The sequence below is a fragment of the Meles meles genome, chromosome 3 (assembly GCF_922984935.1).
Source record: "Meles meles chromosome 3, mMelMel3.1 paternal haplotype, whole genome shotgun sequence".
Lineage (NCBI taxonomy): Eukaryota > Metazoa > Chordata > Mammalia > Carnivora > Mustelidae > Meles > Meles meles.
Window position 1 is genome coordinate 104,226,070 of NC_060068.1, and position 26,727 is coordinate 104,252,796.

General features: G+C 56.7%; 1 protein-coding gene across 4 annotated transcripts; it reads left to right on the top strand.

The window, feature by feature from the left end:
* Positions 1 to 227: 227 nt before the first annotated feature.
* PCDH1 (protocadherin 1) lies at positions 228 to 26,727 on the top strand. 4 transcript variants are annotated; one of them, XM_045999101.1, is made up of 6 exons: positions 228 to 441; positions 8,999 to 9,861; positions 12,954 to 15,149; positions 20,271 to 20,490; positions 21,468 to 21,506; positions 22,661 to 22,793. In XM_045999101.1, exons 1-5 carry the CDS (start codon positions 402 to 404, stop codon positions 21,491 to 21,493), a joined length of 3,345 nt encoding a protein of 1,114 aa, XP_045855057.1. In that variant the 5' UTR covers positions 228 to 401; the 3' UTR covers positions 21,494 to 21,506; positions 22,661 to 22,793. The 4 variants fall into 4 exon arrangements, with proteins under 4 accessions (XP_045855057.1, XP_045855054.1, XP_045855056.1 ...); XM_045999098.1 differs by lacking the exon at positions 21,468 to 21,506 and having other exon boundaries at positions 22,661 to 26,727; XM_045999100.1 differs by lacking the exons at positions 228 to 441; positions 21,468 to 21,506 and adding an exon at positions 478 to 578 and having other exon boundaries at positions 22,661 to 26,727.

Consider the following 26,727-nt stretch of genomic DNA (forward strand, 5'->3'; position numbering starts at 1 on the left):
GAAAGCGAAGGTGGTCGTAGCTTTGGGGAGCGGTGCTTGGGGTCCCCTCCCAGAGGGACCGGAGCGGTCCCGAGCTCCACCTCCCGGCCGGGGCGGGGGGGGGGGGCAGGGAGGGCGGGGAGGCGGGAGGGAGGCGGGCAGGCGGGCCAGGAGGGAGGGGGGAGGGAGGGGGCGGGCCGGGCTGTGCGCTCTGCTCGCTGCTGGCTCCGCCGCCGCCGCCGCCGCCGCCGCCGCCGCCGCCGCCGCCGCCGCCGCCTCACACACTCCGGGAGCGGGAGCGCGGCGCGGACGCTAAGCCGCCGGGGCTGCTGTGCCCAGAGCCAGCCGGAGCCGGAGCCTGAACCGCAGCGCCAGCCCCAGCCTTGCCGAGCCGCAGCCCCGGCCGGGGCCGGTGGCGGCTCATGGTCAGCAGGGCCGGCGGCCGGCGCTGCCCCGAGGCGGGTAAGGATCCGGTGGCGGTGGAGGCAGCGGCGGCGGCTCCCGCTCGGGAGCGGCCATAGCCGGCGGGAGCTGAGGGAGGGGCGCTCAGCGGAGCGAGGCCACGAGGGCCCGGGCGGTGCTCAGCGCGCTGGGCTGAGGTGGGGGCGGCTGGGAGCTCGGACCGGGGGTGGAGGTCGGGGTATCCTGGCCTCCAAAGTCCGCGGCGAGAAACCGAGCGAGGAGAGGGGGTGCTGAACCGGACCTCTGCCTTGGCGTCCCGCTCCCCTGCGCGTTTGAAGCCATGGGGAATAAGGGGACTCTAGGAGCGCGCCGAACGGAGGTGGTCGGGGGAAGCGCGCAACCCCCAGTTTGAGGGGGGGACGAAGCCGGCAAGGACCCTCATACACAACGCACACACACACTTGTTGGGCGACCAGATCGAATCACTCAGGCGCTTCCAGCTCCCCGCGGGCACCCAGAGGGCCAGACCACGGACATACGTACACGCATACATACATCCGTACATATGTGCACACAGACATACCTCCCGCACACCAGCGCCCACTGGGGCACCGTCACTAGCTCAGAATCCGCTTCAGCGTCTGCACACTCAGCAGCACGGACACACAACCCGTGGCCCTAACAGAGCAACAGAACACAACCGAGTGTGACATTTGGCGACACAGACACACAAACACAATCCCATGCCCTCATGTATGAGTGTGGCGGCCACAGTTCGCAAATGAACACTCAAAATCTAACCTCGCACGTACATATTCCTTTAAGGAACACACCCTAACATGAATTATGTTACCTACTCCTTGGCCAGAACACAGATGCACAGCACAGGTCTCGCTTGCCCCCCCCCCCCCACTGCACCCACATAAACACAACCCCAGTGTCTCAGCACACGCCTTGACAGCACACACCCTAACACAGAAAGTAGAACCTACAGCGGCGCCTCACGGGCGAGAACACAGAATCCACTGCTTCACACATCTTAACACTGGGTGTCACACACCTTACACCAACAGTGTCACATTACACCTTGCAGCTTATACACACAAACACACGCTCACTCTCTTTCCCTCGGAGGCCAGATTTCGTTCTGGGAAGATGAGGGGCGGTCGGGCGAGCCCCTAGCGTCCCTTCATCCTAATCACGACACTGTTATTGTGACTATCAGCGCCGCGGGAACCCTGGGGGCTGGCCGGACCGGCTTCCCCGCCTGCGTCTCCCCCACCCCCACTCCAGGGCCTGGCCGGCCGGGTATTCCCGGAACTGGCTGGACTGGCAGGCCGCGCCATCCCGGCTCCCCTGGGCTTCAAGGCCGTGGGTCCTTTTGCAGGGAGTGCAAGCCTGAGGCAGTGTTTGCGACCCTCTTCGGGCCTTTTAGCTGCGTTCTGCGAGCCACCTGGGGCCCCAGCACACCTGGGTCTCGCACACCTGAATCCCTCACACACCTGGACGCCCCTTCCGCCGGGTGCCGGCTGTAGGCCAGAGTCGTGTGCACGGGCAAAGCCTTGGGGCCCGAAGGGAGATCTCGGCTCGCGCTGGAGCAGAATTGGTAGGCTAGATGGACTCAGCTACGCTCGGGAACCCAGACTTCTGGCCTCAGTCTCCCCAGCAGTGATTGGCGACTGTTTCTTCTAGCTGGAAATATTCGGTGTAGCGTTGAGGTCTTTGAGGATTGAGCGCGGGGCAAAGACCCCTTTCCGCTAGCCGTGAGAGGGTACGTTTCTGGAGAATGTCCCCACCCGGCCTGGCTCGCCACGCTTTGTGATTCCGGCGCCGGCTCCCTCCCCGCCCCCTCCCGGCGCCCGCCGCTTGGCTCCCGCCGACGCCCGCTTGCTGGGGACCCTAGGCAGTGGGCCGAGATGCGGTGGCGGAGGGATTCCCCGTGGCGGCCCTTGGGGGCAGGAGGCGCAGGGGGCCTACTGGCCGAGGCTCGTTCTCACCGCGCCCCCGCCTCGCCTTGAGCTCTGGGAGGCCTGTGTCGCTGGGGTGGGGGTGGGGCCGCCCGAGTCCGAGGATGGTGGAGGAACAGTGCCCCCCGCCCACACACACACACTACTGCGTCCTCTGGGAGGAGACGCCCGCGCTCTGGGTGTGTGCGGGGAGCACCCGATGACCACAGCGGTGTAGACAGGGGCCTGCCCCAGCGGCTACGGAGTCCAGGACACCGTGCTGAAAGACGGAGGGAGCCTACCATTACCTGCTCTGAGCCAGCCTTCCGTAGCTGCCAGAAAAGAGGGTGCCCAGAAGGTGCTTGTGACAGCCAAGAGGTAGGGGTTATTTTCTTGATGTGGAGGTCTAGGAGGATTGAAATCTGTAATTATAACTAGACCAGGGCATGGAATGGAATCAGCGAAGAGGGGTAAGAAGGGCCTCCCAAGATAGGCAGGGGTAGTGTAGTAGGGGAGCAGATCTGGTTTCAGTTCTGGCAGCCTTTAGTTTCCCCTCTCCCCCAAGCCAATTCCCAGAGGGACTTCAGCTGGAAGAGGGTGTCTTGCTGGTCTGGCCTCTTCCTGGCAGAGGGGCTGCTAGTGTGGCTACTTGGTCAGGGGATCTGGGCTAGAGAGAGACGGTGAGCTAACTGCTGGGAAGAGTGGGCTGGAAGCACCAGGAGAGGGCCTGGCAGTGGGGGTAGGACATGGGGGAGGCCCTTGTGTGATGGTACGGCTGCCCCTACCCTGAACAAGGATGGCTGGTGCTGCAGGGTGAGATTCTTTCACAATGTCTTGAGCACCTGCTGGCTCTATCTGCCAGGGCCCATAGTGGGGGGGGGGGGGTGAGGATGCCGTACAGTGGTAAGACACACACCACTCTTGTCTTTCAAAGTCTTCCCAACTAGCAGGGGATGGGTTCATTTACTTACTGAACCAGCGAGCACCTACTGTGTGCTGGTGCTGGGAATAAAATGCCCTGTTCATGGGGTGCCTGGGTGGCTCAGTGGGTTAAAGCCTCTGCCTTTGGCTTGGGTCATGCATGATCCCAGGGTCCTGGGATCGAGCCACGCATCAGGCTCTCTGCTTGGCAGGGAGGCTTCCCCCTCTCTCTCTGCCTGCCTCTCTGCCTACTTGTGATCTCTGTCTGTCAAATAAATTAAATCTTTTAAAAATAAAAAAAAATATTTATAAAGAAAAAAGCCCTGTTCAGTTATTTCATATATGTACTGGTCCTTTACAATATAATAGATCTGAATGCCACGGATATCATCTCCCAAATAACTAACAAGAGGCAGAATTGATTATTTCCATTTCACGATCTGGAAGCAGGTTCAGAAAGGTGAAGCCACCTGGCCAAGGTCACATGGCTAGGAAGTGGTGGAGCAAGGGTTTGAACCTCAACATTCTGACTCGAGCATGCAGGTGCCTCGAAGCCCTGCAGACGCTAATAGAGGGTTGTGCAAGAGCAGGGAGAGAAGCTGAGGGCTATGCACTTGTTCACTGTGGGAAGCCTCTGAACAGCTCCACTCCCCACAGCCCCACTCTGCACAACCCCACTAAGGCTTACCCTATTCTCCGAGAGGTTGGCTTTGTCCTTTGGTTTTTGTGGCCACGGTGGCAGTGGCTGTTGTGTAACAGTGTGGGGGGCGGGGGAAAGGGTAGGGGGTCACAGCTGACTTGGTCACTGGGATGCGGATGGCTGCCTCTGGGTATTTTAGCATTCAGCAGAAAGTGGACCCTGGTCCCTGAGGTGGGCTGGAAAAGAAAGTTCCGGGTGAACCCTCACTGCTATCCTCTCTGTCTCTCCAACATGTTGACACAGATGGCGGTTTCCTTGGCCCTCCCTGGACTCTGTCCCCTCACACCTCACTGCTCTCCTCAGGCCTGAGAAGAATGAGTCACTGTGCGAGCTGCAGCTCTGCTTCTCAGGGCCCTGGGTGCCTATGTCACTGGGCAGAGGTGGGGACACCCTTGTCAGGAAGGCAGCCAGGGCCTGGGCAAGGACAGATAAAGCTAATGGCTTCAGAAGGTGCCTGAAGACTAATGACTCTCCATAAGCAACCATATCTGGGCAAAGTTCAGAGAGTGGGGGCAGGGGTAAGGGAGGGCTGCCTCACTGCTGTTCCCGGCTCCTCTGACTATGTCCCTGCATCCCCAGGGCCTCTGGGTGGGGGAGGGGACAGCTTCAGGCTGGGGTTATACAGCCCTTGAACCCTAAGCCCTCTCTCTTTCCTTGCCAGGCAAGCTTGGCAGCCCAGGGATGGGGTGGGATGGGGGGCTACTCAGCCAACATATTCTAGCCTCTGAGAATTCTGTGGATTTTCTTTCCCTCCATCCAGACTTTCCCCCAGACTCTGGATGAGAAGAGGCATTCTTATTTCTCAAATCTTGACTCTGCTTACTCCTTCTGTGACCTGAGACAGTTTGTGTTTCTTTCTGAGCCTCAATTTTATCATCTGCACAATGGGGAGCAGTGTAATAATAATAAAGTACCCACTTGGGAGGGTGGGGAGGATTAGAATGAATAGTGTATGTAAATGGAGTAAAGTCTCAGGGAGTGTTAGCTGGGATGATGATGACAATGATGACGGTGATGATGGCAAAGGTGACAGTAGAATTTGCACTTCTTTCTCAACTCCAGGGACCTAGCACATCTCAGAGTTAGTCTTTTCCTGATAGTGCGTCCTGTTGCCTCCACCCTACTGCCTGGGGGTTTCTCCAGGTCCCTCCCACAGAATCAGAATTGGTGGGGACAGATAACACTCATTTTAAAGGAACGTTCTAGGTGCTTCATGCGCCTTAAACCTTCTTCAACTCTTGCCCTCACTCTGGGTAGCCACCCCTCCAAACCCATGTTCCCCCAAATTCCTACCTCCTGGAAACACCCTCTTCCCCATACATTCCTGGCCTTGGATATTTCTCTGTGGTCCTCCTTCTGACTCCAAGTTGTACACCATAATCCTTTCCTGATTCCTCTGCTGGCTGGAGGTAAGGGATGTCCTGAGGGTGACAGGGTGAATGAGTGAGAAAAAGAATGTGTATGGGGTGGGGGGACCTCTAGTGTGTGTGCTGCCTGGGAGGCCTGAGGGGTTAGAGCCCTGGGTTGTGACCCTGAGAGGTGGAAGAATGGGCTTAATCTGTAGCTCTTGGAGCTGCTACAAATCAGTCACCCTGACTCTGTCAGACCAAGACCTCTGAATTTACAGCCAAAATTTCTGAGCATTCATTTTTCTTGGAAAAATCTGCCTCATTGTTTCATAAAATTCATAAAGGGGGCTTGATCTAAAAGGGTTAAGAATCCGTGTTCTGGAGAGAGGGAGGGAGGCAAGCAGTCACTGCCTTATTTCTCCTCTGTGTCAGGTTTAGGGTAATTCCCATAGAGCCCCCACCCTTCCAAGACTTAGGCATGGAATTGGTGTGTGGAGTGACCCACTCTGTGTGTGCCATGGGGGGAAGGCAGGCTAAGGTGCCCAGAAGGGAATGAGGTTCCCTGGAGACCGTCCTCCTGGGGTTGTGTTTAGGTTGGAGCTTAGAAGTAAGAGGAGCCTTGTGCCAGATCTGTGCAGGTAGATGGATAGTGGCTGGAGGGTGGATCCACTTGGAGCTTTGGATAAATTTTTCCTTCCTTTAAAGAGATTAAGATTGCAACTAGGAGAGGGGCACCTGGGTGGCTCAGTGGGTTAAAGCCTCTGCCTTTGGTTCAGGTCATGATCCCAGTGTCCTGGGATCGAGCCCCGCATCGGGCTCTCTGCTCAGTGGAGAGCCTACTTCCCTTCCTCTATCTCTCTGCCTGCCTCTCTGCCTACTTGTGATCTCTGTCTGTCAAATAAATAAATAAAATCTTAAAAAAAAAAAAAAAAGATTGCAACTAGGAACAAGCACAGCACTAATCTGATAACAGTCGTGTACACGTAGAGCACTTTACTGGCAAGGAGAGACCAGGGAGGAGGTGCGGTTTGGGAGTGCTATGTGAAGAAGTGAAGTGAAGTGACTTTGTAAGGAATCTGCATTCACTGTGCATTTGCTGAGAGTTAACTATGGTCCTAAAGAGAGAAGGATTAAATTTGACGCCAGTATGTTCTTGATGGGATAAGGGAATTGGGCAAGGAAATAAGCAGTGACCACCCAGAAAGTGCCAGGATAGGGTAAACCTGAGAGCTACAGTGGCCTTTCAGGAACTCTTACTGAGTGCCTACTGTATGCCAGGTCCAGGGCAGGGTCCTGAGGCTGTAGGAACAAAGCAGAGGCTCTCATCTCTGCTCAATCTTGTGGGAGAGACAACTGACAAATTATTTCCCATCTAACAGCTGTGTAACTTCAATTGTAAGTGCTGTGAGGGAGCATTTGTTGAGTACTTTTTTTTAAAGATTTTATTTATTTATTTGACAGAGAGATGACAAGTAGGCAGAGAGGCAGGCAGAGTGAGAGGGGTGAAGCAGGCTCGCTGCCGAGCAGAGAGCCTGATGCCGGGCTCGATCCCGGAATCCCGGGATCATGACCTGAGCCGAAGGCAGAGGCTTTAAACCACTGAGCCACCCAGGCGCCCCATTTGTTGAGTACTTAAAGTGTGTGCTAGGCATTTAGCCCACGTGATCTCAAACTCCCTAGAAAATAGGTGGTGTTCCCATTTTACAGGTAAGGAAACTGAGGCCCTTAATCATTGTTCTCCTCCTCAGCATCCAGGAAATGGATAGTCTGATGTCTTCTCCACCCTGATTCCTTTCATGTGCCAGATATTACAACCAAACAAAAGGACAAATAGTCATTGAGTCAGAACTGTTGTGAGGTCCATGATAGCAGATTGAGTCTGTCTTGTATGCTGCTGTGTCCCAGTGCCCAGGAGATTGCCTCACACATTGTAAGTGCACAGTAAACATTTGTTGAATGCATGGTGCCCAGCTCTGTGAACGTGCGTGGGTTGGGGCAGGGGAATGAGTAGAGAGAGTCTGGCCCTACCTTCAGGAAGTCTGGCATTTGTCTGGAGAGCCAGAGAACACAGGAATAGGTGCACAGTACTAGGGCTGAGCAACACTGGCAGGTGGGCGGGGTTCACACAGCTCAGTGATTCATTGCCTTGGGACTGGGGCAGACAATAGTGGCTGTGAGTTGGAGAAAGGAGAGGTCATCACAGGCTGGAGAGGCCTGGGAAGGCTTCCTGGGGGATTAGGGGCTGCCTTCAGTGGAGTAGGTGTGGTCTCTGACAAGGAGGCAGGATTTGGGTGGGGGGGAATGTCAGGTATTTCAGGTGCAAGTGGGGAGGTGGGGAAAGGAGAGTGAGCCTGAGCCCTCTGCTGAAAATGCAGGGCCTGACTTTGGATTTAAATAGAGGGGCTGGCCATGGTTTTGTTGGAGAGAAGGAAGGGATCAAGACTGGGACAGCAGCAGGGCTGGCTGGGGTCTGCAGGTGCATTGCCTCAAAGCTGGGGGTGAGGGAGATGAGGGGGAAGTGGGTTATTGGGATGATGAGGGCGCAGCTTGTGGCTGGCTATGGCATAGAGGGCTCCAGTTGGAAGGATGTGGGGGTGGGCACAGAGAAGCCGGTCAGAGATGGGACTGGACACGTCAAAGGGGGAGGGGCAAGGTATGAGACAGGGGCCAGATGTTTACTGAGAGCCTGGGAGCCCACTTGGAGGGGAGTGGTCAGGAACATGCTGGTGGTGGCATTGGCAGCACCATCCCAGTTAGACCTGTTGGGCTCACAGTTGCTAAGGACAGGCCGGGGCAGCTCCCAATGCCAATTCCAGGGCGAGTCAGCCCTGACCACAGTCCTGACCCCAATCTTGACCTCTACACTCTTCTTCCACACACCCATCAGTGTCTCCCTCCCCCTACCCCCCACCTCTGGTGGAAACAGGGCAGGAAGGGAGGAGGAGTCGTCCTGGAAACCCAGCTGGGGGCAGAGCTGGGGGCAGTGTGCTTCGGGGGGAGGTGGGTGGCTGACTCCTACACTTCAGCTCTGTTTCCAAGCCTGGATGGGTGCCTAGTTTAAGCTGACCCTTCATGGGGGTGGGGGCATTGGGCAATCTGGGTGATTACTGTCAGAAAAGAGGGATTTGACATGTCATATCTCATGCGCATATACTGACCAGCATCTCAGAAGGAAAAGAAACGAGATGCCTTCCCACTTCCTCCAGCCATCCTGAGTGGCCCTCAGCGTGGGGTCCAGGGAACATAAAGAGTGCCTGTATCTCTTTCCTATCATGTATGTGGGGGCTGCTTAAGGGCTTACCCTTCCACTTGCTGTCTCTCCGTATCTCAGTATCAGGGTAATTACCATGGGTGACTAAGGCAGGATGCTGGTGAGAAGGAGGTGTTAGGCGAAGTGCAGGAGAGAGAGCAGGGAGGAGGGAGTGTCAGCAGGGTCAGGGCGTTCCATGGGCGGGAGCTACTCTAGACCTGTTCCGGGCCCTTACCGGCTCCTCCAGCTGGGGCAGACACTGCTGCTACACCCAGCTGTGAGTGAAACTCAGGGTTCTGGGTTCTGGAATCGGGATTCTGGGCTGGGGCTGAGCTCTCTTCGTGGAATAGTGTATAGATGGCAGAGGGAGAGTCAGGGCCTGGCTTGGGCAACCCTCAGGGCCAGCTTCCTCTTCCCAGCTGACCTCCTATTTTGCCTCTTCTCCTTGCAGCCCTCCTGCTTCTAGATTCTGCCAGGATGGGGCCCCCGAGGCCCAGCCCAGGCCCCGGGGGGCAACGGTTGCTGCTGCCCCCCTTGCCGCTGGCACTTCTGCTTCTGCTGGTGGCATCCCCAGGCCGTGCCACTCGGGTGGTGTACAAGGTGCCGGAGGAACAGCCACCCAACACCCTCATTGGGAGCCTTGCTGCGGACTATGGTTTTCCAGACGTGGGCCACCTGTACAAACTAGAGGTAGGAGCCCCATACCTGCGGGTGGACGGCAAGACGGGAGACATCTTCACCACCGAGACGTCTATCGACCGCGAGGGGCTCCGTGAATGCCAGAACCAGCTCCCTGGTGAGCCTTGCATCCTGGAGTTTGAGGTGTCTATTACGGACCTCGTGCAGAACGGCAGTCCCCGGCTGTTAGAGGGCCAGATAGAGGTACAGGACATCAATGACAACACGCCCAACTTCGCCTCGCCAGTCATCACGCTACCCATCCCTGAGAACACTAACATTGGCTCACTCTTCCCCATCCCGGTGGCTTCTGACCGTGACGCCGGCCCCAATGGTGTGGCATCCTATGAGCTGCAGGCTGGGCCTGAGGCCCAGGAGCTGTTCGGGCTTCAGGTGGCAGAGGACCAGGAGGGAAAGCAGCCACAGCTCATCGTGATGGGCAACCTAGACCGGGAGCGCTGGGATTCCTATGACCTCACCATCAAGGTGCAGGATGGCGGCAGCCCCCCACGCGCCAGCAGTGCGCTGCTGCGCGTCACTGTGCTTGACACCAACGACAACGCCCCCAAGTTCGAGCGGCCCTCCTATGAGGCTGAACTGTCCGAGAATAGCCCCATAGGCCACTCGGTCATCCAGGTGAGAGGTCCCTCCATCTAACTGTCAGGATTCCCACCTCAGGAAATGGGAGCCTGGCCACAGCTGGTGAGAGTTCCCTTCACTCAGGGGTAAACTGCGAGGGTACGGTGATCTGGTGAGACCTTCCTATCCCAGCAGGTGATATCCCTCTATCAAGCTACTTAGCGAGGGATGCTTGGGTGGCTCAGTTGGTCAAGCAGCTGCTTTCGGCTCAAGTCATGATCCCAGGGTCCTGGGATCGAGCCCCCTGTTGGGCTCCAGCCCCCTGTTGGGCTCCCTGCTCAGTGTGGAATCTGCTTTTCCCTCTCCCTCTGCCCACCCTCCCGACTCACGTTCATGCTCTCTCACTCTCTCTCCAATGAATAAAAAAATCTTAAAAAAAAAAAAAAGCTACTTTGTGAGAGTGACATAGTGTAGGAATAGTAGTCCCCTCATCCCCAAATCAGACTCAAACTGGAGAAACTTCGGAGAAGTGAAACCCCCTCCCAAGTCAAATGATAGCCTCCTCTCCAGCCAGGCCAGCCAAGTTGGAACAAGAACACTCTCTCCAGAGATGAGAATATCTTCCCCACCAGCAGCCCCTTAGCCAGACTAGACTTTTCCTGAAGCTAGAGGACAGAGCCTTTCTTTGCTTCTCCCTGACAGTCAGATGAGATTATTTGAGCCAAGTGAGTCCTTAGAGTTCTAGAAAACTACATTCAGATGCCTGTCTGTACACCAGCTTCCTTCCCTAGGCACAGGGTGCTCATGAGTATGGGGTGCTTGGCACAGTGGGGGGTCGGTTGCCTCTGCTGAAGTTCTCAGCACCCCTTTCCATGGGAACTGCCCCAGGGGCTGGGCAGCTTGGTGGGGCCAGGGCCTGGGAGGGAGCAAAGAAAGCGTCCCTGCAGACAGGTGGGCGTATCTCCCGCTGTCATCTCAGCCCTGGCCTCCTGCCAGCCCCAGCTCCTTTCTCCTTCCCCCTGGGCTGAAGCTGTCTGTCTTTGAAGTGAGGGAGCTGAGGAGGGCTCAGCCTGCCCTGTACACCGTTATGGTCCTGGGAAACCCTTCATTCTGTGTCCTCAAACTGAAGCGGGGCGTGGGGAGGAGTTTTAGGCTTTTTTTTAGAGGCTGGTGGACTTGAACATGTAGAAGGGAGTCTGAGGAAGAAAAGGGAGACAGATAGTCGGAGATGGTGAATAATAACAGCCTGGGTGCCAGGCACTGTTCAGAACACATTATGTGTATTATGTCATGGAATCCTCACAGTACAAGGTAAGCATTATCCCCATTTCACCGATGAGAAACTGAGCCCACAGAGATTTGGAAACTTGCTGCCTGATCTCCCCAGCTGTTGTGTTCACATCCCACTCTGGCTACGTCCAGTAGCCCGGCTTCAAACTCTGAACCCTGTGCGTGTAACAGCTACACCCCCTTCCATGGGCCGAAGCAGAAGAGTGGGGCAGAGATGGGGTTTGAGGAGGGGCAGAAAAGAGAGGATGGGAGAGAGGCAGAAAGAGCTGAGCAAGGCTGGGAGGGAAACAGGGACAGAACTGAAGAGTCACAGAGACAAAGGGAGGTAAGATGGTAAGAGAGGTGGGTAAGAAGCCAGGTGAGCAGTCTAGAGATGGGAGAAGTGGGAATCCCTTGGGAGAGGTATGTGACAGAGAGATGGACTGGGGACAGGTGGGTGAGGAGAAGAAACAGAGTTTGGCTCTCACAGAGGTGAAAAGGGCCCAGAATAGCTAGGATGCCCTGCCCAGATGTCTCCACTGTTGAACAAATCTGGTTCCCGACAGGAAGGAGAGGAGACTAGCAGTGGTATGAGGCCCCACTAGACACGGTGCCTAGCACTGTGTTAGCACTGATTTTCAGAGATGGACAGGTGGATGGGTGGATGAAAGGAGGGATAAATGCTATTTAGGGAGCACTTGCCACATACCAGGCAGTGTTAGGCATTTTTACAAGTATTATTTAATTCTCACCACAGCCCTATGAAATAGGTTCTATTATTAACCCATTTTATACATTTGTAGACTGAGGCTTGGGGTGATGGAGTAATTGGCCCAAGGTTACGTAGTTAGGAAGTGGTAGAGCTGGGATTTGAACCCAGAACTCTTCTGCTGTGTTTCTCAGAGATTCTGCCAGGTTATACCCGTCCTGTCCTCCCCATTTCCCCCACACACACCCACTTCTCCCTTACCAGTGGTACCTCATGGCCATTCCCACCAAGTTCCTGCTGCCCCATCACCACCCATGTTTGTATAGACTTGGGCCGAGTGTGCGTCGGCGTTGGCGTGGGAGGGCGTGCCCACTGCAAAGGGACAGACAGTTCATTGTTTGATGCTGGGAGCCCAGCCCGCTGCCAGCAGGCTCTGTGGCCCGCACCAGCCCCTCCCTCCCGGCCGCAGGCTCAGCCGCCCAGATTCCTCAAGTTGGTGCCTAGCCAGCACCAGCCAGAGGAGAAGAAGATGCTGAAACCGGTTTCCCTGGTTTGAGGGAGCCATGGCCTTGCCAGCTCCTTCTGACCCATATCCCTACCTGACTGCTTTCGAACGAAGCCCCCTCCCCTAGGGCCTCCAGGTGGGCATGTGGGTCTCCACTCGTGCGCAAACACACACATGCACAAACACATACCTTCTCACACATTCACGCATACCCCCCCGTCTCAGAATACATGTACGCGCACACATGGGTATTGTGCTCACGTCAGGCAGACGTGCCACACCTCCCCAGCTCTTTGGAAAGGTTGAAGGCCCGTTTAACTGGGTGGAAGGGCTACCCCAGTTGCTAGCTGGCTTCACATCCCCAGACTGGGGCACACCAGTACAGGAACGGTAAGCAGAGCTGTCCCATCTCTGCTAGTTTCTTGTAACACAGCAGAAGATTTGCAGGCTACATCTGTGCTCCTCAGGGAATGAGATCAGTACTGTCGGCCCTGTGTCGGGGTTGGGAAAAGCACAGTTGGTCTATGTGTTGCTTTTGGAAAGGGTGCCACATTAGACGAATTGTATCTGCCATGCTCATTGCAAAGGCAGCACACATGTCCCTTAATGTGCTATCCCAAGACTAACCCATCCCGGCTTCCCTTGTTTTCCTCTGCTGCCCTGTAGGTGAAGGCCAATGACTCGGACCAAGGCGCCAACGCAGAGATCGACTACACATTCCACCAGGCGCCTGAGGTGGTGAGGCGCCTTCTGCGACTGGACAGGAACACTGGACTTATCACTGTGCAGGGCCCCGTGGATCGCGAGGACCTGAGTACCCTGCGCTTCTCCGTGCTCGCCAAGGACCGAGGCACCAACCCCAAGAGTGCCCGTGCCCAAGTGGTGGTGACTGTGAAGGACATGAACGACAACGCCCCCACCATTGAGATCCGGGGCATAGGGTTGGTGACCCATCAAGATGGGATGGCTAATATCTCGGAGGATGTGGCAGAGGAGACAGCCGTGGCCCTGGTGCAGGTATCTGACCGAGATGAGGGAGAGAACGCCGCTGTCACCTGTGTGGTGGCAAATGACGTGCCCTTCCAGCTGCGCCAGGCCAGTGAGACGGGAAGTGACAGCAAAAAGAAGTACTTCTTACAGACCACCACTCCACTCGATTACGAGAAGGTCAAAGACTACACCATAGAGATTGTGGCTGTGGACTCTGGCAACCCCCCACTCTCTAGTACCAACTCCCTCAAGGTGCAGGTGGTAGATGTCAATGACAATGCCCCCGTGTTCACCCAGAGTGTCACTGAGGTTGCCTTCCCAGAAAACAACAAGCCGGGTGAAGTGGTCGCTGAAGTCACCGCCAGCGATGCCGACTCAGGCTCTAACGCAGAGCTGGTTTACTCTCTGGAGCCAGAGCCAGCTGCCAAGGGCCTCTTCACCATCTCTCCTGACACTGGAGAGATCCGGGTGAAGACATCCCTTGATCGGGAACAGCGGGATAGTTACGAGTTGAAGGTGGTGGCAGCTGACCGTGGCAGTCCCAGCCTGCAGGGCACAGCCACCGTCCTTGTCAATGTGCTGGACTGCAATGACAATGACCCCAAGTTTATGCTGAGTGGCTACAACTTCTCAGTGATGGAGAACATGCCAGCACTGAGTCCAGTGGGCATGGTGACCGTCATTGATGGAGACAAAGGGGAGAACGCCCGGGTACAGCTCACGGTGGAGCAGGACAATGGTGATTTCGTTATCCAAAATGGCACAGGCACCATCCTCTCCAGCCTGAGCTTTGATCGGGAGCATCAGAGCACCTACACCTTCCAGCTGAAGGCAGTGGACGGGGGTGTCCCACCTCGCTCAGCGTATGTGGGCGTCACCATCAACGTGTTGGATGAGAATGACAACGCACCCTTCATCACCGCCCCTTCCAACACCTCCCACCAGCTGTTGACCCCACAGACACGTCTTGGTGAGACGGTCAGCCAGGTGACAGCCGAGGACATTGACTCCGGGGTCAATGCGGAGTTGACCTACAGCATCGCTGGTGGCAACCCTTACGGACTCTTCCAGATTGGGTCCCATTCAGGGGCCATCACCCTTGAGAAGGAGATCGAGCGGCGCCATCACGGGCTGCACCGCCTGGTGGTGAAAGTCAGTGACCGTGGCAAGCCCCCGCGCTATGGCACGGCCTTGGTCCACCTTTACGTCAATGAGACCCTGGCCAACCGCACCCTTCTGGAGACCCTGCTGGGCCACAGCCTGGACACGCCACTGGACATCGATATCGCTGGGGATCCAGAATATGAGCGCTCCAAGCAACGTGGCAACATCCTCTTTGGAGTGGTGGCCGGTGTGGTGGCCGTGGCCTTGCTCATTGCCCTGGCAGTGCTTGTGCGCTACTGCCGGCAGCGGGAGGCCAAGAGTGGCTACCAGGCTGGCAAGAAGGAAACCAAGGACCTGTATGCCCCCAAGCCCAGCAGCAAAGCCTCCAAGGGAAACAAAGGCAAGGGCAAGAAGAGCAAGTCCCCGAAGCCTGTGAAGCCAGTGGAGGACGAGGATGAGGCTGGGCTGCAGAAGTCTCTCAAGTTCAACCTGATGAGCGATGCCCCTGGAGACAGCCCCCGCATCCACCTGCCCCTCAACTACCCGCCGGGCAGCCCTGACCTGGGCCGCCACTACCGCTCGAACTCCCCACTGCCTTCCATCCAGCTGCAGCCCCAGTCACCCTCGGCCTCCAAGAAGCACCAAGTGGTGCAGGACCTGCCACCCGCAAACACATTTGTGGGCACTGGTGACACCACATCCACGGGCTCTGAGCAGTACTCCGACTACAGCTACCGCACCAACCCCCCCAAATACCCCAGCAAGCAGGTAGGCCAGCCCTTGCGGCTCAGCACACCCCGGCCCCTACCCCACCCCTACCATGGGGCCATCTGGACCGAGGTATGGGAGTGACAGGGCAGGTGGATCAGACCTGTGCGCTCCTCAGCCCATAGGGACCAACCCAAGCCAGTGGTGGGAGGTGGGACCAAAGATCTGGGGATGCCGGGGCCTTGGTGATGACCCTGCTGCTTGCGCAGGCACAGAGGGTTAGACTGAGTGAAAATTGAGGGAGGGTGTGTGCTCTGTGGCATTCTCCTCCTTGCCCCCTCCCCACTGGGAGAGGCCTGTGATTGTCAATTCCCAAGACACTAGACCCAGCTGCTGGGTCTTGCCAGTGGGGGCTGATGGGCAGGTGAGCAGAAAGGGTGGAGGCAGAGGGGGGGAAGGGAAGGGAAAATGAAGTCTACTCCAAAGCTGGGTCTCTAGCTGAGACCACCTATTGGTGCTTCTCTAGAAGGGAAACAGGGAGACCTGGGGTCCTATTGGGTAACTGGGTAGGGACTCTGTCAGGGAGGGGGGACCTCCCTAATTGTGCCTTCTGTGTGTGCTGTGTTAGCCTCTTCCCCACCCCAGGCTCCTGGGGCTGGGCCCTGGCTCCCCTTCCCCAGTCCCAAACACTTATCCCTGACAATAAAGTTCTCTATTTTTGGAGTTTTGGTTTCTTATTTTCCTGGAACTGAGAGAAGGAGTGAGAGAGACTGGAAACGGCCCTTTGTCCTTAGGTCCCTACCCAATTTCCCCATCCCTTCTCTTTGCCCCTTCCTACTTCCCAGACCTGCCCTCTACCCCAACCCTATCTTCAGTTACCATCGTCCCATCTGACAGCATGTCCTCTCACTCTGTTTGGGAGGCCCTCTCCCTAGGAACAACATCCTTCCCTAAGAAAGGGCAGGTGCACTCAAGTGAGAGGCACCCAGGTCCTGGGTGGGACTTCACCCTTCCAATCTATTCACATTGAGGAGCCCCTGACCGAGCTTGGGCCAGAACACCTGGTAAGGGTGAATTGCAGCCCGCCCACCTCAGGTGAAGACAGAGAAGCCCTTGATTACACCAGCCACCTTCCCTTGGGGCAAGATCTTTCCAAGTCCCTTTCCCAGCTTTTTCATCCCAGCATCGCTCAATGCCCAGCAATTACTGGGCCCTGCCCTGCATGTCCCCGCCATGATCACCAGCCTGGGTTACTGGGAGGGAGGACCCAGGGAGGGGGAGGGAATCCTCAAGTTCTTTGGATTGGCCTGCTCTGGATCCCTACTCTTAGGGTGCTCCCTTCTGAGCTTCTTAAGCTGAGGGACCCTAGTCCTGCCCATCCTCCCTTCCCTTCCTTTAGCTCCTTGCTCTAGCCACCCTGGGCTGCTGGCTCTCACTCACTCTCTCTCTCTCCGTCTCTCACTTCTTGCTGTCCTAGGTCTGCCCTGTCTCTGGCTGTGCCTGCAGGGCACTGGGGCTAAAGCCTGGGTGAGGGGCCTCAAGTCCTGGGGGAGTCTCTGAGGCCAGAGGCAGCATGTCTCCATGGCGACTGAAGAGGCTTGAGACACTCCCAGGAGGTCCAAGGCGCCAGCTCTCTCCTCTGATTCCATCCACAAACTCCCCAATGCCCTGGGGGTACCCCCAAAGTAAACAGTCCTGGGAGCTTTGGAGGAGTGGGGCAGGGGCAAGTGAAATCTAGTTGCATCCCATTTCTCCTGGACAAATAAGCATCTCTAGGGGGACCGCCAACAGCTCCTGACCAACGATGCTCTCTTCTGTTCCCATCCTTGCTGACACCAGGTCGCTCTTTATTCTATTCCTTTAGCCTCTTCATCTCTTTGTCTTTCCCAGGGATTATCCCTTACTCAGCTACAACCCAACACATCCACGGAGCCACAAGGAACACCTCCCTTCGAATTAAGACACAACCAAACCACAACACCATTGTCATCATCAGAACACATAGGCCAAGTTCTCACTGTGTGATCAGCATGGTACTAGACCCTGAGGGGATATGGTCCTGTTCGTAAGAGATAACACACGTGAAAAGATGAGGCAATTGAGCCTCTTAAACGTGGAGTGGGAAATGCCTTAGCGAAGTTTGCCAGCTTGTTCCACTGTTCCTTCTGCTACTAGCCGCTACTATTTTTTCGTCCTGACACAAGGTGCAGTGTACCGTACTCAGCACTTTTTGTGAATTAGCTCATTCAAAGCTCATAACTCTTGGTGACATAAGTCATTACAATGCTCATTTTCCAGGAGGGAAAACTGGTTAGTGCTGGACTCAGAATTCAAACACAAAGCATCAGGAAATCTGATTTCCAGAGTCTGCTGTTACCCATAATGCTTTACCAGAGGAGTCCCCTAATTAAGTCCGTTTTGGGAGTAAGAGATGCGCTATCACATTAGCCTATTAAAGGCTCTGCAACGCCTGCAACAAAGGTGGGGGACCCATTAAACTTTGTGTAACTCGGGGTTTTCCAAATTTATTTGATGGTGGTGCCCCTCCCTTTGAGGAACACAGTGTGGGAAAACCTGCACAGGACATGGGAGTGGGTTCCTGGAAGGAAAATGTCAGACTTGAGCCAGCTCTTCAGTGACGAGCAGGAGTTGGGCAGGAGGTTCAGCCGAGTGAGCTGGCTCCTGAGGCAGGAGTGAGCATGGCCAAGTTGGGGACAGGGAGAGGGCAGAAAGGGGAGTGTCAGGGCTGGAGTGGAGGGTATAAGAGAGAGCTGAGAGATGAGATGGGAAGAACTGGAGATTGTAGAGTGCACAGATGCCTGGCCAAAAGTTCCTTAACGGGAAATGGGAGCCCCTGAAAGCTCATGAGTTTTGGGTGAACTGAGTTTTAGAAAGTTCACCAGAGCATGTAGTGGCTATAAATAGGGTAGAGGTGAATGTATAGGTTTGAAACTCCAAGGTCCGGACAAGGACGGTGGCCGTGGGGACAATGGATGATGGGTGGATTTGGCTAAACTTGGGGAGAAACGACCTCGAGGACTCAAAGGATGATTGGATATAGGGTAGGGATTTGGGGGAATGGGTATGACAGCTCCCAGGATTCCCAGGTGTACATCATTCTTCTGTGTCTGGGTGATGGCATAGTGACGAAATTGTTGTCCATGCACAAGGTGATTGAAGATAAAGAAGAATTGAGTTTCAGACTTGTTGAATCTGAAGGGTCAGTAGAGACAGCCAATAGGAAATATACCCAGCAAATGTCTAGAACTTCAGGACCAGTGTCAGAGAGATTTTGGATTTAGGCTTTTTAAGATATGATAGTGATAGAATTATAGGGAATGTTTAGAGTTGAGGATGCCCAACCTTCCATTTTACAGGGGAAAAAAAAATCATAGGAAAAAAGGCCCAAGTGACAAGTTTTGGATGACCAGGTGTAAGTTTTTGAGGGACGGAAGGCCGCTGGCTACCATCTTAGGGAAAACTGGGAAGAGAAGCACTGGACGACCAGTCTGCCCGTTGCCTCGCAGACACCTCCTGGAGACTCCTTTACCACATCCCAGCCCCAGGTCAATTGTGGGGATCTCATCTGTCATCATCCTGACTCCTTGGTGTTTTGGATCACAACATGGATCCTGAGAAGGGTTGTCTATTCCTGAAGATGAGGTGGGAACCAAGTTGGAAAGGCAGTTCTGAGCCGCCCTCCCAACAGCTTACCCCAGCTGCCTTGAATGGATAGAAGATTGTGATGGATCAGGAGGTATCGGGAGGATGGGTCTGCAAACCCAGGGTCCCCAAACCCAGGGTCCCCTTTTCTGGCCTTCTTGATAAGCTCCTACTGAGGGTTTTAGAGTAAAGACAAAGCACCAGTGAAGTCCTAGAGGATTAGAGGGAGCCTGGAGACTTAGCAGCAACAGGGCCTGGGTCTGAGCTGCTCCCATCCCCCGGCTTCTGGGGGCCCTGGGTTTCCGCCCTCCACAACTCCTCATGTCTGGATGGCAGCAAAATCAGGGGCAGTCCCACGTGGGTGTTTCGGTGGCTGGTTGGTTGTACCAAGTGCCAAGCTAAGGCTGCTGGGTTCTTGGGAGGATCCTTAACCCGAGGCAGGCACCCAGGGCTGCTGGCTGGGAGCAGCCTGTCCCTGTTCCACTACCCCCAGCCCAACCCCCAATACAAGCTTCTAAGTCCTGGTTCCACTGAGCCACGGCCCCTCCCAGAAGCTCCTTCCAATTTCCTAGAAGGAGTCTCTTTGAGGCCAGTCTTCCTAATTGCTGATGGATACCGGGCCCTTCCCCCTATGCCCAGGTCCTCCTGGGCCCTGCCCTCTACAGCTAATACTCTGTTTCCTGATCTGGAGGATGGGGGAGTTTCCATTGTTCTGCTTCCCCACCCCCAAGGGGCCCCGGTTTGTTATCAGGCTCCCTCCTTCTTCCCCTCCCACCTTTTTCTACTCCCAGGCCTCTCTGGAGGGGAATGAAGTGTGGACAAAGGGGCTCAAGTGGGAGGGGACGCAGCAGGGAGTCCTGAGGCTGCTTACAGAATCTCGAAGCTGGGGTGGGAACCAAGGATCAGAAAGACACTGGATATCTCTTTTGGATGGAGGCAATGGAAAGTTAAAGAGCAATGAGACAGGTGAGGAGCTGAAGTTTAGCGGTGCTGTTTGGAAATCAGGGAACTGCACTGGTATTGGTGAGTTCTTTCGGAATGAGGAGTCCATACTGCTTTAAGGAAGCTGTTCTGGAAATCCGGAAGCTTGCTCCTGATTGAGGCTATGCTGGAATTAGGGGAGTTGGCTGGTATTGTGCTCTTCTGGCGTGGGCTGTTCTGGAATTAAAGGCTGTGCCGATACTGGGAAGCTGTGCTGTGACAACGGTTGTACTGGATTAGGCTTATTGTGGTGGCCTGGGGGCTACAATAACACTGGGGCCTGTGCTGTGGTGGGACTTGCAGTGTGTGGACTTGGCTCTCCTGGGAGCTGTCCCAGAATTAAGGGGCTCCTCCATCGCGGTCTGCGCTTTCTTGGGGGCTCTGCTGTGCTAGGGGGCTGGGCCTCTTCTGGGTTGCTACTGAGGCCTGGGGGACTGGGAGCTCTGGGGCGGGCCTGGCTGGGGCTGGAGGTCGCTCTGGTGGTGGGCCCCCCCAGGGCGAGCTGGCCTGCCAGCATGACCCTCCTTCTCCCCACAGTTACCTCACCGACGCGTCACCTTCTCCGCCACCAGTCAGGCCCAAGAGCTGCAGGACCCGTCCCAGCACAGTTACTATGACAGTGGCCTGGAGGAGTCTGAGACGCCATCCAGCAAGTCATCCTCGGGACCCCGACTCGGTCCTCTGGCTCTGCCCGAGGATCACTATGAGCGCACCACCCCCGATGGCAGCATAGGAGAGATGGAGCACCCCGAGAATGGTGAGGAGCTTCAGCATGGATAGGGCACCCTGGGAATGGGTAGGAGTGAGAACAGGGATGAGACTTGAACAAAAGCCTCCATTTATTGAGCTCGTGTGTGTTCAGCGGCACTCACTGAGCCGAGTGCTTTCAGCTATATATTCATTTAATCCTCACAACTGCTCTCTGATCTGAGAACTTTACTGTTCTCTTCACAAGTGCGGGGAACATGAGGCTCGGAGAGGTTGAGTCACTTACCCAAAGTAAAACAGAGGAAGTAACAGAGCTGGGAGGGATGCAAAGGCTACTCTGACTCCGAAGATCTTGCCCTGGGCACCACAGTGTGCAGCCCTCCTGGGAACAGGGACTCAGGCAGTGAGTTTCCCTCAGTGAGGGAAACTGGAGGGAACCTTGGGTCATGACCGTCCCTTAATGGGGTCAGAGGGCCTTGAGAAAAGGAAGGGGCCCTTGGATGCTCAGAGGACCTCAGAAAAGGGTATGATGATCCCATGAGGGGAGGAACCAGAGAGGGTCTGGCTGAGGAAAGGGAGTGGGAAGGTCTGGGGAGGGGAGAGATCTGTCTGGGAGGGGTTTGAAGGGTGGTGGCAGAAGGTAGGTCTGGGCCAGAGCAGAGGTCAGTGTGGGAATGGATAGTGGGTGCACTTTCAAAATGTGTGTGTGTGATGCATATGCGTGTGTGTGTGTGTGTGTGTGTGTGTGTGTGTGTGAAGGGATCCATGGTAGCCTCTGGAGGGGGAGAATAAAGAAACTTCCCCTTAGGACTGAAAGACTCTCCAGCTTGGAGCTGTCATTGGGTCTTGCCCTCTCCCTCAGTCCAAACTGCCCCCCCACAAAAGATGAAAAGTTCTACTTCCCACCCCTCAGGCACAGGGCCCTTGTCTAACATTCCTGGCCCTAGGTCTCAGAGTGCCCTCCACCCCACCCTGCCCCTCCATGCTCTATCTCATGCCCGTCTCGTCCTTTTTGTGCCCGCGCAGAGCCGGCTGGCCGGAGCAGGCCCTGAGGCAGAGTGCCAGGTATGTGGGAGCTGCTCTGGGGTCTGGGGTCTGTGGGACTTGGCCCAGCACCCAGCCCCGCCCGCCCAGTGACCTTGTTCTGCTCTATGCCATGTTGGGTTCCCCAATCATGAGCTGAAGAGCCTTGGTGCTTTGAGGGTTAATGACAGAGCTGTCCCCTCCTCACCTTGCACTGACAGGAGGCCAAGTCAGGGTGGGTGATACCAGGGGAGCCCCGGCCCCAGGCAGTTCTGCTCAGTCATGTCCCTGAGGGAGGGTCACCGCCTGGTACTGTCCCTGAGCAAGGGCGGGACAGGGACAACTATGACAGGAAGTGCTCCTGGCCCAGCCGTTCCCATGGAGACCCCCGCTGCCCAGCAACCACACTGGCTACTGATGTCAGGCGCCAACTCCTGTTCCCGTGGGTGTTCTGGGCAGGGAGCCGGGGCTAGGCCAGGGGCGGTGGTTGGCATAGGGGGCTGGAGTGCGGTGGGGAGGGGTTGCATGAGTGTGCTTGTGAGGATGCGAGTGTGTGCTTCTATGTGAACTCCCCACTCCCTTCTCCCTGGCTTTAAAGAAGGGCCTCACTGTGCTGGGGTAGGGTGGGGTTCTAGGATAGCTGGAAGCACGGTGAGGCTTGGGAGGGGTTCAGAAGGAAGGTATTTGCCCACCTTCATCTGAGGCTGGAGAAGCCCAGTATAGATTTATGTGTCGTGTCTATTGAGGGTAGGGGTGTGTGTGTGTGTGAGAGAGAGAGAAAGAGAGAGACAGAGATATTGGACCCTTAAATGAGGATGGGGTTTTCCTCACCCCTAAAGATAGATTTGCTTCTTTAAGCCTGTCTGGAGACAGATGAGGGAGGGTGTAGATGGGTTGTGTGTTTGTGCACCTGTCGGAGGGCAGATTTGGTGGGTGTGTTGATAGGAGAGCTGGAGGGTGGCTGAGGATGGAAGAACACATCTATTTCAGGGTAGATTGTATGAGAGAGAAGAGCCTGCGGTGGGCGGCAGGAGGCTGTGTGTCTATTTGCGGGTGTGTACGCCTGCCAACTCAGTGGGCAAAAGGGGCGTGCACCCCTATCCCGAGCTAGGGCGGAGGTGCCCATGGGAAGCCCTGGAGGGGAGCTCTGCAATGTTACTCTGCCTGAAGACTGTCCTCCCCGTTCTCTTGCGCAGACCTGCGCCCTTTGCCTGATGTTGCCATGACGGGCACATGTACCCAGGAGTGCAGCGAGTTTGGCCACTCTGACACGTGCTGGATGCCGGGCCAGTCATCTCCCAGCCGCCGGACCAAGAGCAGCGCCCTCAAACTCTCCACCTTCGTGCCTTACCAGGACCGAGGAGGGCAGGAGCCTGTGGGTGCCGGCAGCCCCAGCCCCCCGGAAGACCGGAACACCAAAACGGCCCCCGTGCGCCTCCTGCCCTCCTACAGTGCCTTCTCCCACAGTAGCCATGATTCCTGCAAGGACTCGGCCACCTTGGAGGAAATCCCCCTGACCCAGACCTCGGACTTCCCACCTGCAGCCACACCGGCATCTGCCCAGACAGCCAAGCGCGAGATCTACCTGTGAGCCCCCGTTCTGGCCGGTGGCCATACCCCACCCCAGCCACCGGCCAGGCCCCAGTTGGGCCCATTCCAGGGTCCTGCTCCTGACCCCCTTCAGCGTGGACTTCCCGGCCAGGACCCCAAGTGGGGGTGAGTACTGGCCTCATGACCACGCAGGGTCCAGGTCCTCTCTCCTCACTTCATCCCCCAGCCCCTGGGAGCCCTTCTTCCCCTTTATGGGGCTCCCCCCCCCAGCTGGTGCCCAAGAGGGCTCCTCTATAATGACTAGGCTCCCTTCCCTCGACTTCCAGGGAGCACCCCCTTACTTTGGGCAGATGGTGGAGTCAAGGGTGGGCAACACACTTTTAACTCATTGTTTCCCACATGGCCGACCAGGGTGGAGACAGGATGTCCCCATTCCAGCCCTGCTGCAGGGCTGAACTGGGGAGCCCCTCTCCTTGGGAACTCCCAGAGGAAACTCTTGACCGCCAGGGGCTCCCTGAAGGGCTTTTGTTACCAAAGGTGGGGTGGGGATGGGGTGGGAGTGGGCCGGAGGCCTTGTCTTCCTATACTGCTCCTGGGCTCGCCCACCTGCCTGCCACGTGCCCCTGCCTGATCCCATCTGGGCACCCCCCTTCCCTGCTGGTCATGCAGTGTCTGTATATAAGGACCTTGGAATGATGTCCCCATTTCTGCCTGATTTGCAACTTTTCTTGTTGATGTTGTGTTGTCTTAGGGGACCCCTCTGGGTCGGGGGAGGTTGCCCTGTGCCCCCTCCTCCCTGCCGCAGTGCCCCCCACCCCAGGCCTCTACTGTTCCATGTTGTAAATACCCCTGGGGCCGTAGTGGGATGGGGGTGCAGGCCAGGGAAACAGTGGGTGGGTGGGGGTGGGGATGGGGGTAACATTCGCCTATCAGCAGAGCTGGGCTTTTATTTAATTTTTTTTAAAAATACAAATCTCTATTTTTTTGGAACTGTTGCGCTGTGCCCTGGGGGGGGGAATCCCCGCTCAGGCTGCCCCCCCCCCCACATCCAGATGAGCATCACAGAGGGGCCCTGAGGCTGTGGGGGGCAGCTGGACAGGGGTGGGATGACTGTGCCTCTGGCCTGGTTGGGTGAGTTGGGAGCAGGAAGGTTTGCTCAAGGGGTGGCTGGTTGCTGCCTCTAACAGGGGGAACCTGCACCCTGCCCCCTCCCTGCCCCCCAACCCCCAGCCCCTGCCATGACTGACCCATCAGCCTGTAAAACCACCATTGCCTTGATCTCAGGGGGTGGGAAGGGCTGCCTCAGGGCACCCTGGGCTCCAGGCCCCCTTCTTCCAGTTGGGCTTCCCTTTGCCAGGGTCAGGGGTCCCCTGGGGGAGGGGGTGGGGAGATTGGGGGGCAGAGAAGCCCAGTCAGCCATGATGAGGTGGGATTCCTTCCTGCACCTCAGGGGGCCAGGGTGTGATGGGCATCCTATAGAGCCCTCATCTCCCACTGTGGCCATCTCAAAGCTTCAGTCCCTCTTCCTTCCAGAAACCCCCCACTGCCTTGGCCCATACCTCTCCAGCTCCCCAGGGGCCCAGGCTGGGAGGCTGGAGACTCAGGGTATGGCCCTTGCTTGACTTAGTCCAAGCTTGGGGGGTGGCCCAAGGGTGGGAGGGGTGGGTACAGGCTGCTGGGTTGTCTGGTGCCTTTGGGAGCTGTGCTGCTGGGGTCTCGACTCCTGTAACCCCAGACACCCCACTCCACCTCGGGAAAGCCAGGGGCCTGAAGGATCACCCTATTCTCTGCTCCTTGCCCCTAACTTGGCTTGGGGTAACAGTGCTGGGAAGGAGAGCATTGTTAGGCTGGTAGCCTCAGCATACACAGCCCTTCTATTGAGGGCAGAGGGTAGAGTGGACCGGGGTGGCAGCAACCAGGTCTGGGGGTTGGCCAAAGGCTCCTTTCCCTGGGGGAGGCCCAGAAGTGGGCTGGCGGCTTGATAAAGAGCCTCCTTCCCCCTGCACAAACAGGGCAGGTGCAATAGCAGTAGAGTTGGTAACATGGTGTGCCCAGCTGGTGGGGCAGTGGCCTCAAGGGCTGTCCTGTGTCCTGGAGGTCAGGGTTCTGTCAAGAAGATTGTATGAGGCCCATTTGCTTGGTGGAGTGGGCAGTCCAGACAGGAAGCATTCCTGGAGTCAGTGGACTCCCCTGGAAGCCTCTGGTGGCCTGGGCACTCTGCCCTGGTCTTGGGAGCCCCTGAGCACCGAGTGGAAGGGCGGAGGAGCATTTTGCACAATGGAGAAGCCAGAAGGAAGGGGGTAGCCCAGGTGGCTGGGAGGGCTGAGAAGCACAGAGGAGGAGCCCTTCCTACAGGCAAAAGCAGAGTTCCAGCCCCCTGGTTGGGGTCAGGGCGCTGAGTTTGTCACCCCCTGGGCACTCAAGAGGTGAAACCAAAGGTGGGCAGGGGTTGGGTGAAAGCACCAGGGACCACCCCTATTGGTCCTAGGTCCGTGAAGCCCTTCCCCAATGCCTTGTGTCGCGTACAGTTTTATGTACAAACAGGCGACATTTGGCCAGAGGAGACCCCCCCTCAAACCCAGCCTGACCCAGTCAGTGTCTTCCTAGAGGGGACCTAATTGGTCCCCAAACCCCTACTTCAGAGCATGTCTCTTGGTAGGGGGAGGGTATATGGGGACATATTTCTCTCCTGGGGTCCCTGAAGCCTGTCTCACATCCCTGGGGGAGGGTCTCTGGGGCATCTCTCACCTCCGGGGGCTCCCTCGGCCCTATCTCTCCCTTTGGGAGTCTCTGGAGGGACATGTATTCCCTCCGGGGACCATGGGAGCATGTCTCCCCCCTACCCAGGCTCTCTGGGGAGCCTGTTTTCCTCCCAGGGTTCCTGGGAGTACTTAAGGCATGTCAGTCTTGGGCCATCTCTCTTCCCAGGGAAGGGGGCTATCTCTGAAGCATGTCTGGGAAGGGATGTTTCTGGCCCTCCCTGCATCTCTCCTCTAGGGACGTCTCTGACCTGCAGCACTTTTGGGATGAGACGGGACAGCTCTGAGTTGTCTTTTCTCCTGGAGGCTCTGGGATACCTCTCTCCTGAGGATCCGGCCGCTGGAGCCATTTCCTCCCTGGATGTGGGCTATCTCCTGGTGTTGGGAAGGCTTATGTTGGCCAAGAGAAAGTCTCTTAGGGGGCGTCTCCACGAGGGACTTCTCTGGGAGGGGGGGGACTGTGTCTCGCCCATGGGGTTCCCGGGCGGGGATGTCTGCCCGTGGGGAGAGGGAGACTGTGTCTCCTCGGGTTATCTGAGTGGGGAGGGGGGCCGTGTCTCTCTCGTGTGTTGGGGGGTGGGGTTCGGGGAGGGGGGTTTTGGGCTGTCGGGTGCCCACACTGGGGTCGTGTTTCTCTTGGTTCGTGCCACTTCCCACCGCCTCGCTCCTCCCGGGAAGGGCCCCCGCCCCGCTCCCCACTCCCCCCACCCCGCCCCGTCCCTGGCGCTGCGAGCACAATCCCGTTGATTTGTAATGATTTCTGTCTCTTTCTGTCTTTCTCTTTCTCTGACCTCCCCCCCCCCCGCCGTCCCCCGCCGTCCCCCGCCGCGAGCATGCGCAGGCACCGCCCCTACCCCCTCCGGTTCGGTTCGTTTCCGGTTTGTTTGCGGAGCTGTCAATGGAAGACCCGTGTAATTATTCCCGAGCTTTACAATAAAAGTGTGAAAACCGGA

What these genes read in the sequence shown, in the direction of transcription:
- PCDH1 (XM_045999098.1), top strand. Translation starts at nt 402, where the DNA reads ATGGTCAGCAGGGCCGGCGGCCGGCGCTGCCCCGAGGCGG. An exon ending in TAGGCCACTCGGTCATCCAG is followed by an intron (nt 9,862 to 12,953) that starts GTGAGAGGTCCC and finishes GCTGCCCTGTAG; the next exon opens with GTGAAGGCCAATGACTCGGA. An exon ending in CCAAATACCCCAGCAAGCAG is followed by an intron (nt 15,150 to 20,270) that starts GTAGGCCAGCCC and finishes TTCTCCCCACAG; the next exon opens with TTACCTCACCGACGCGTCAC.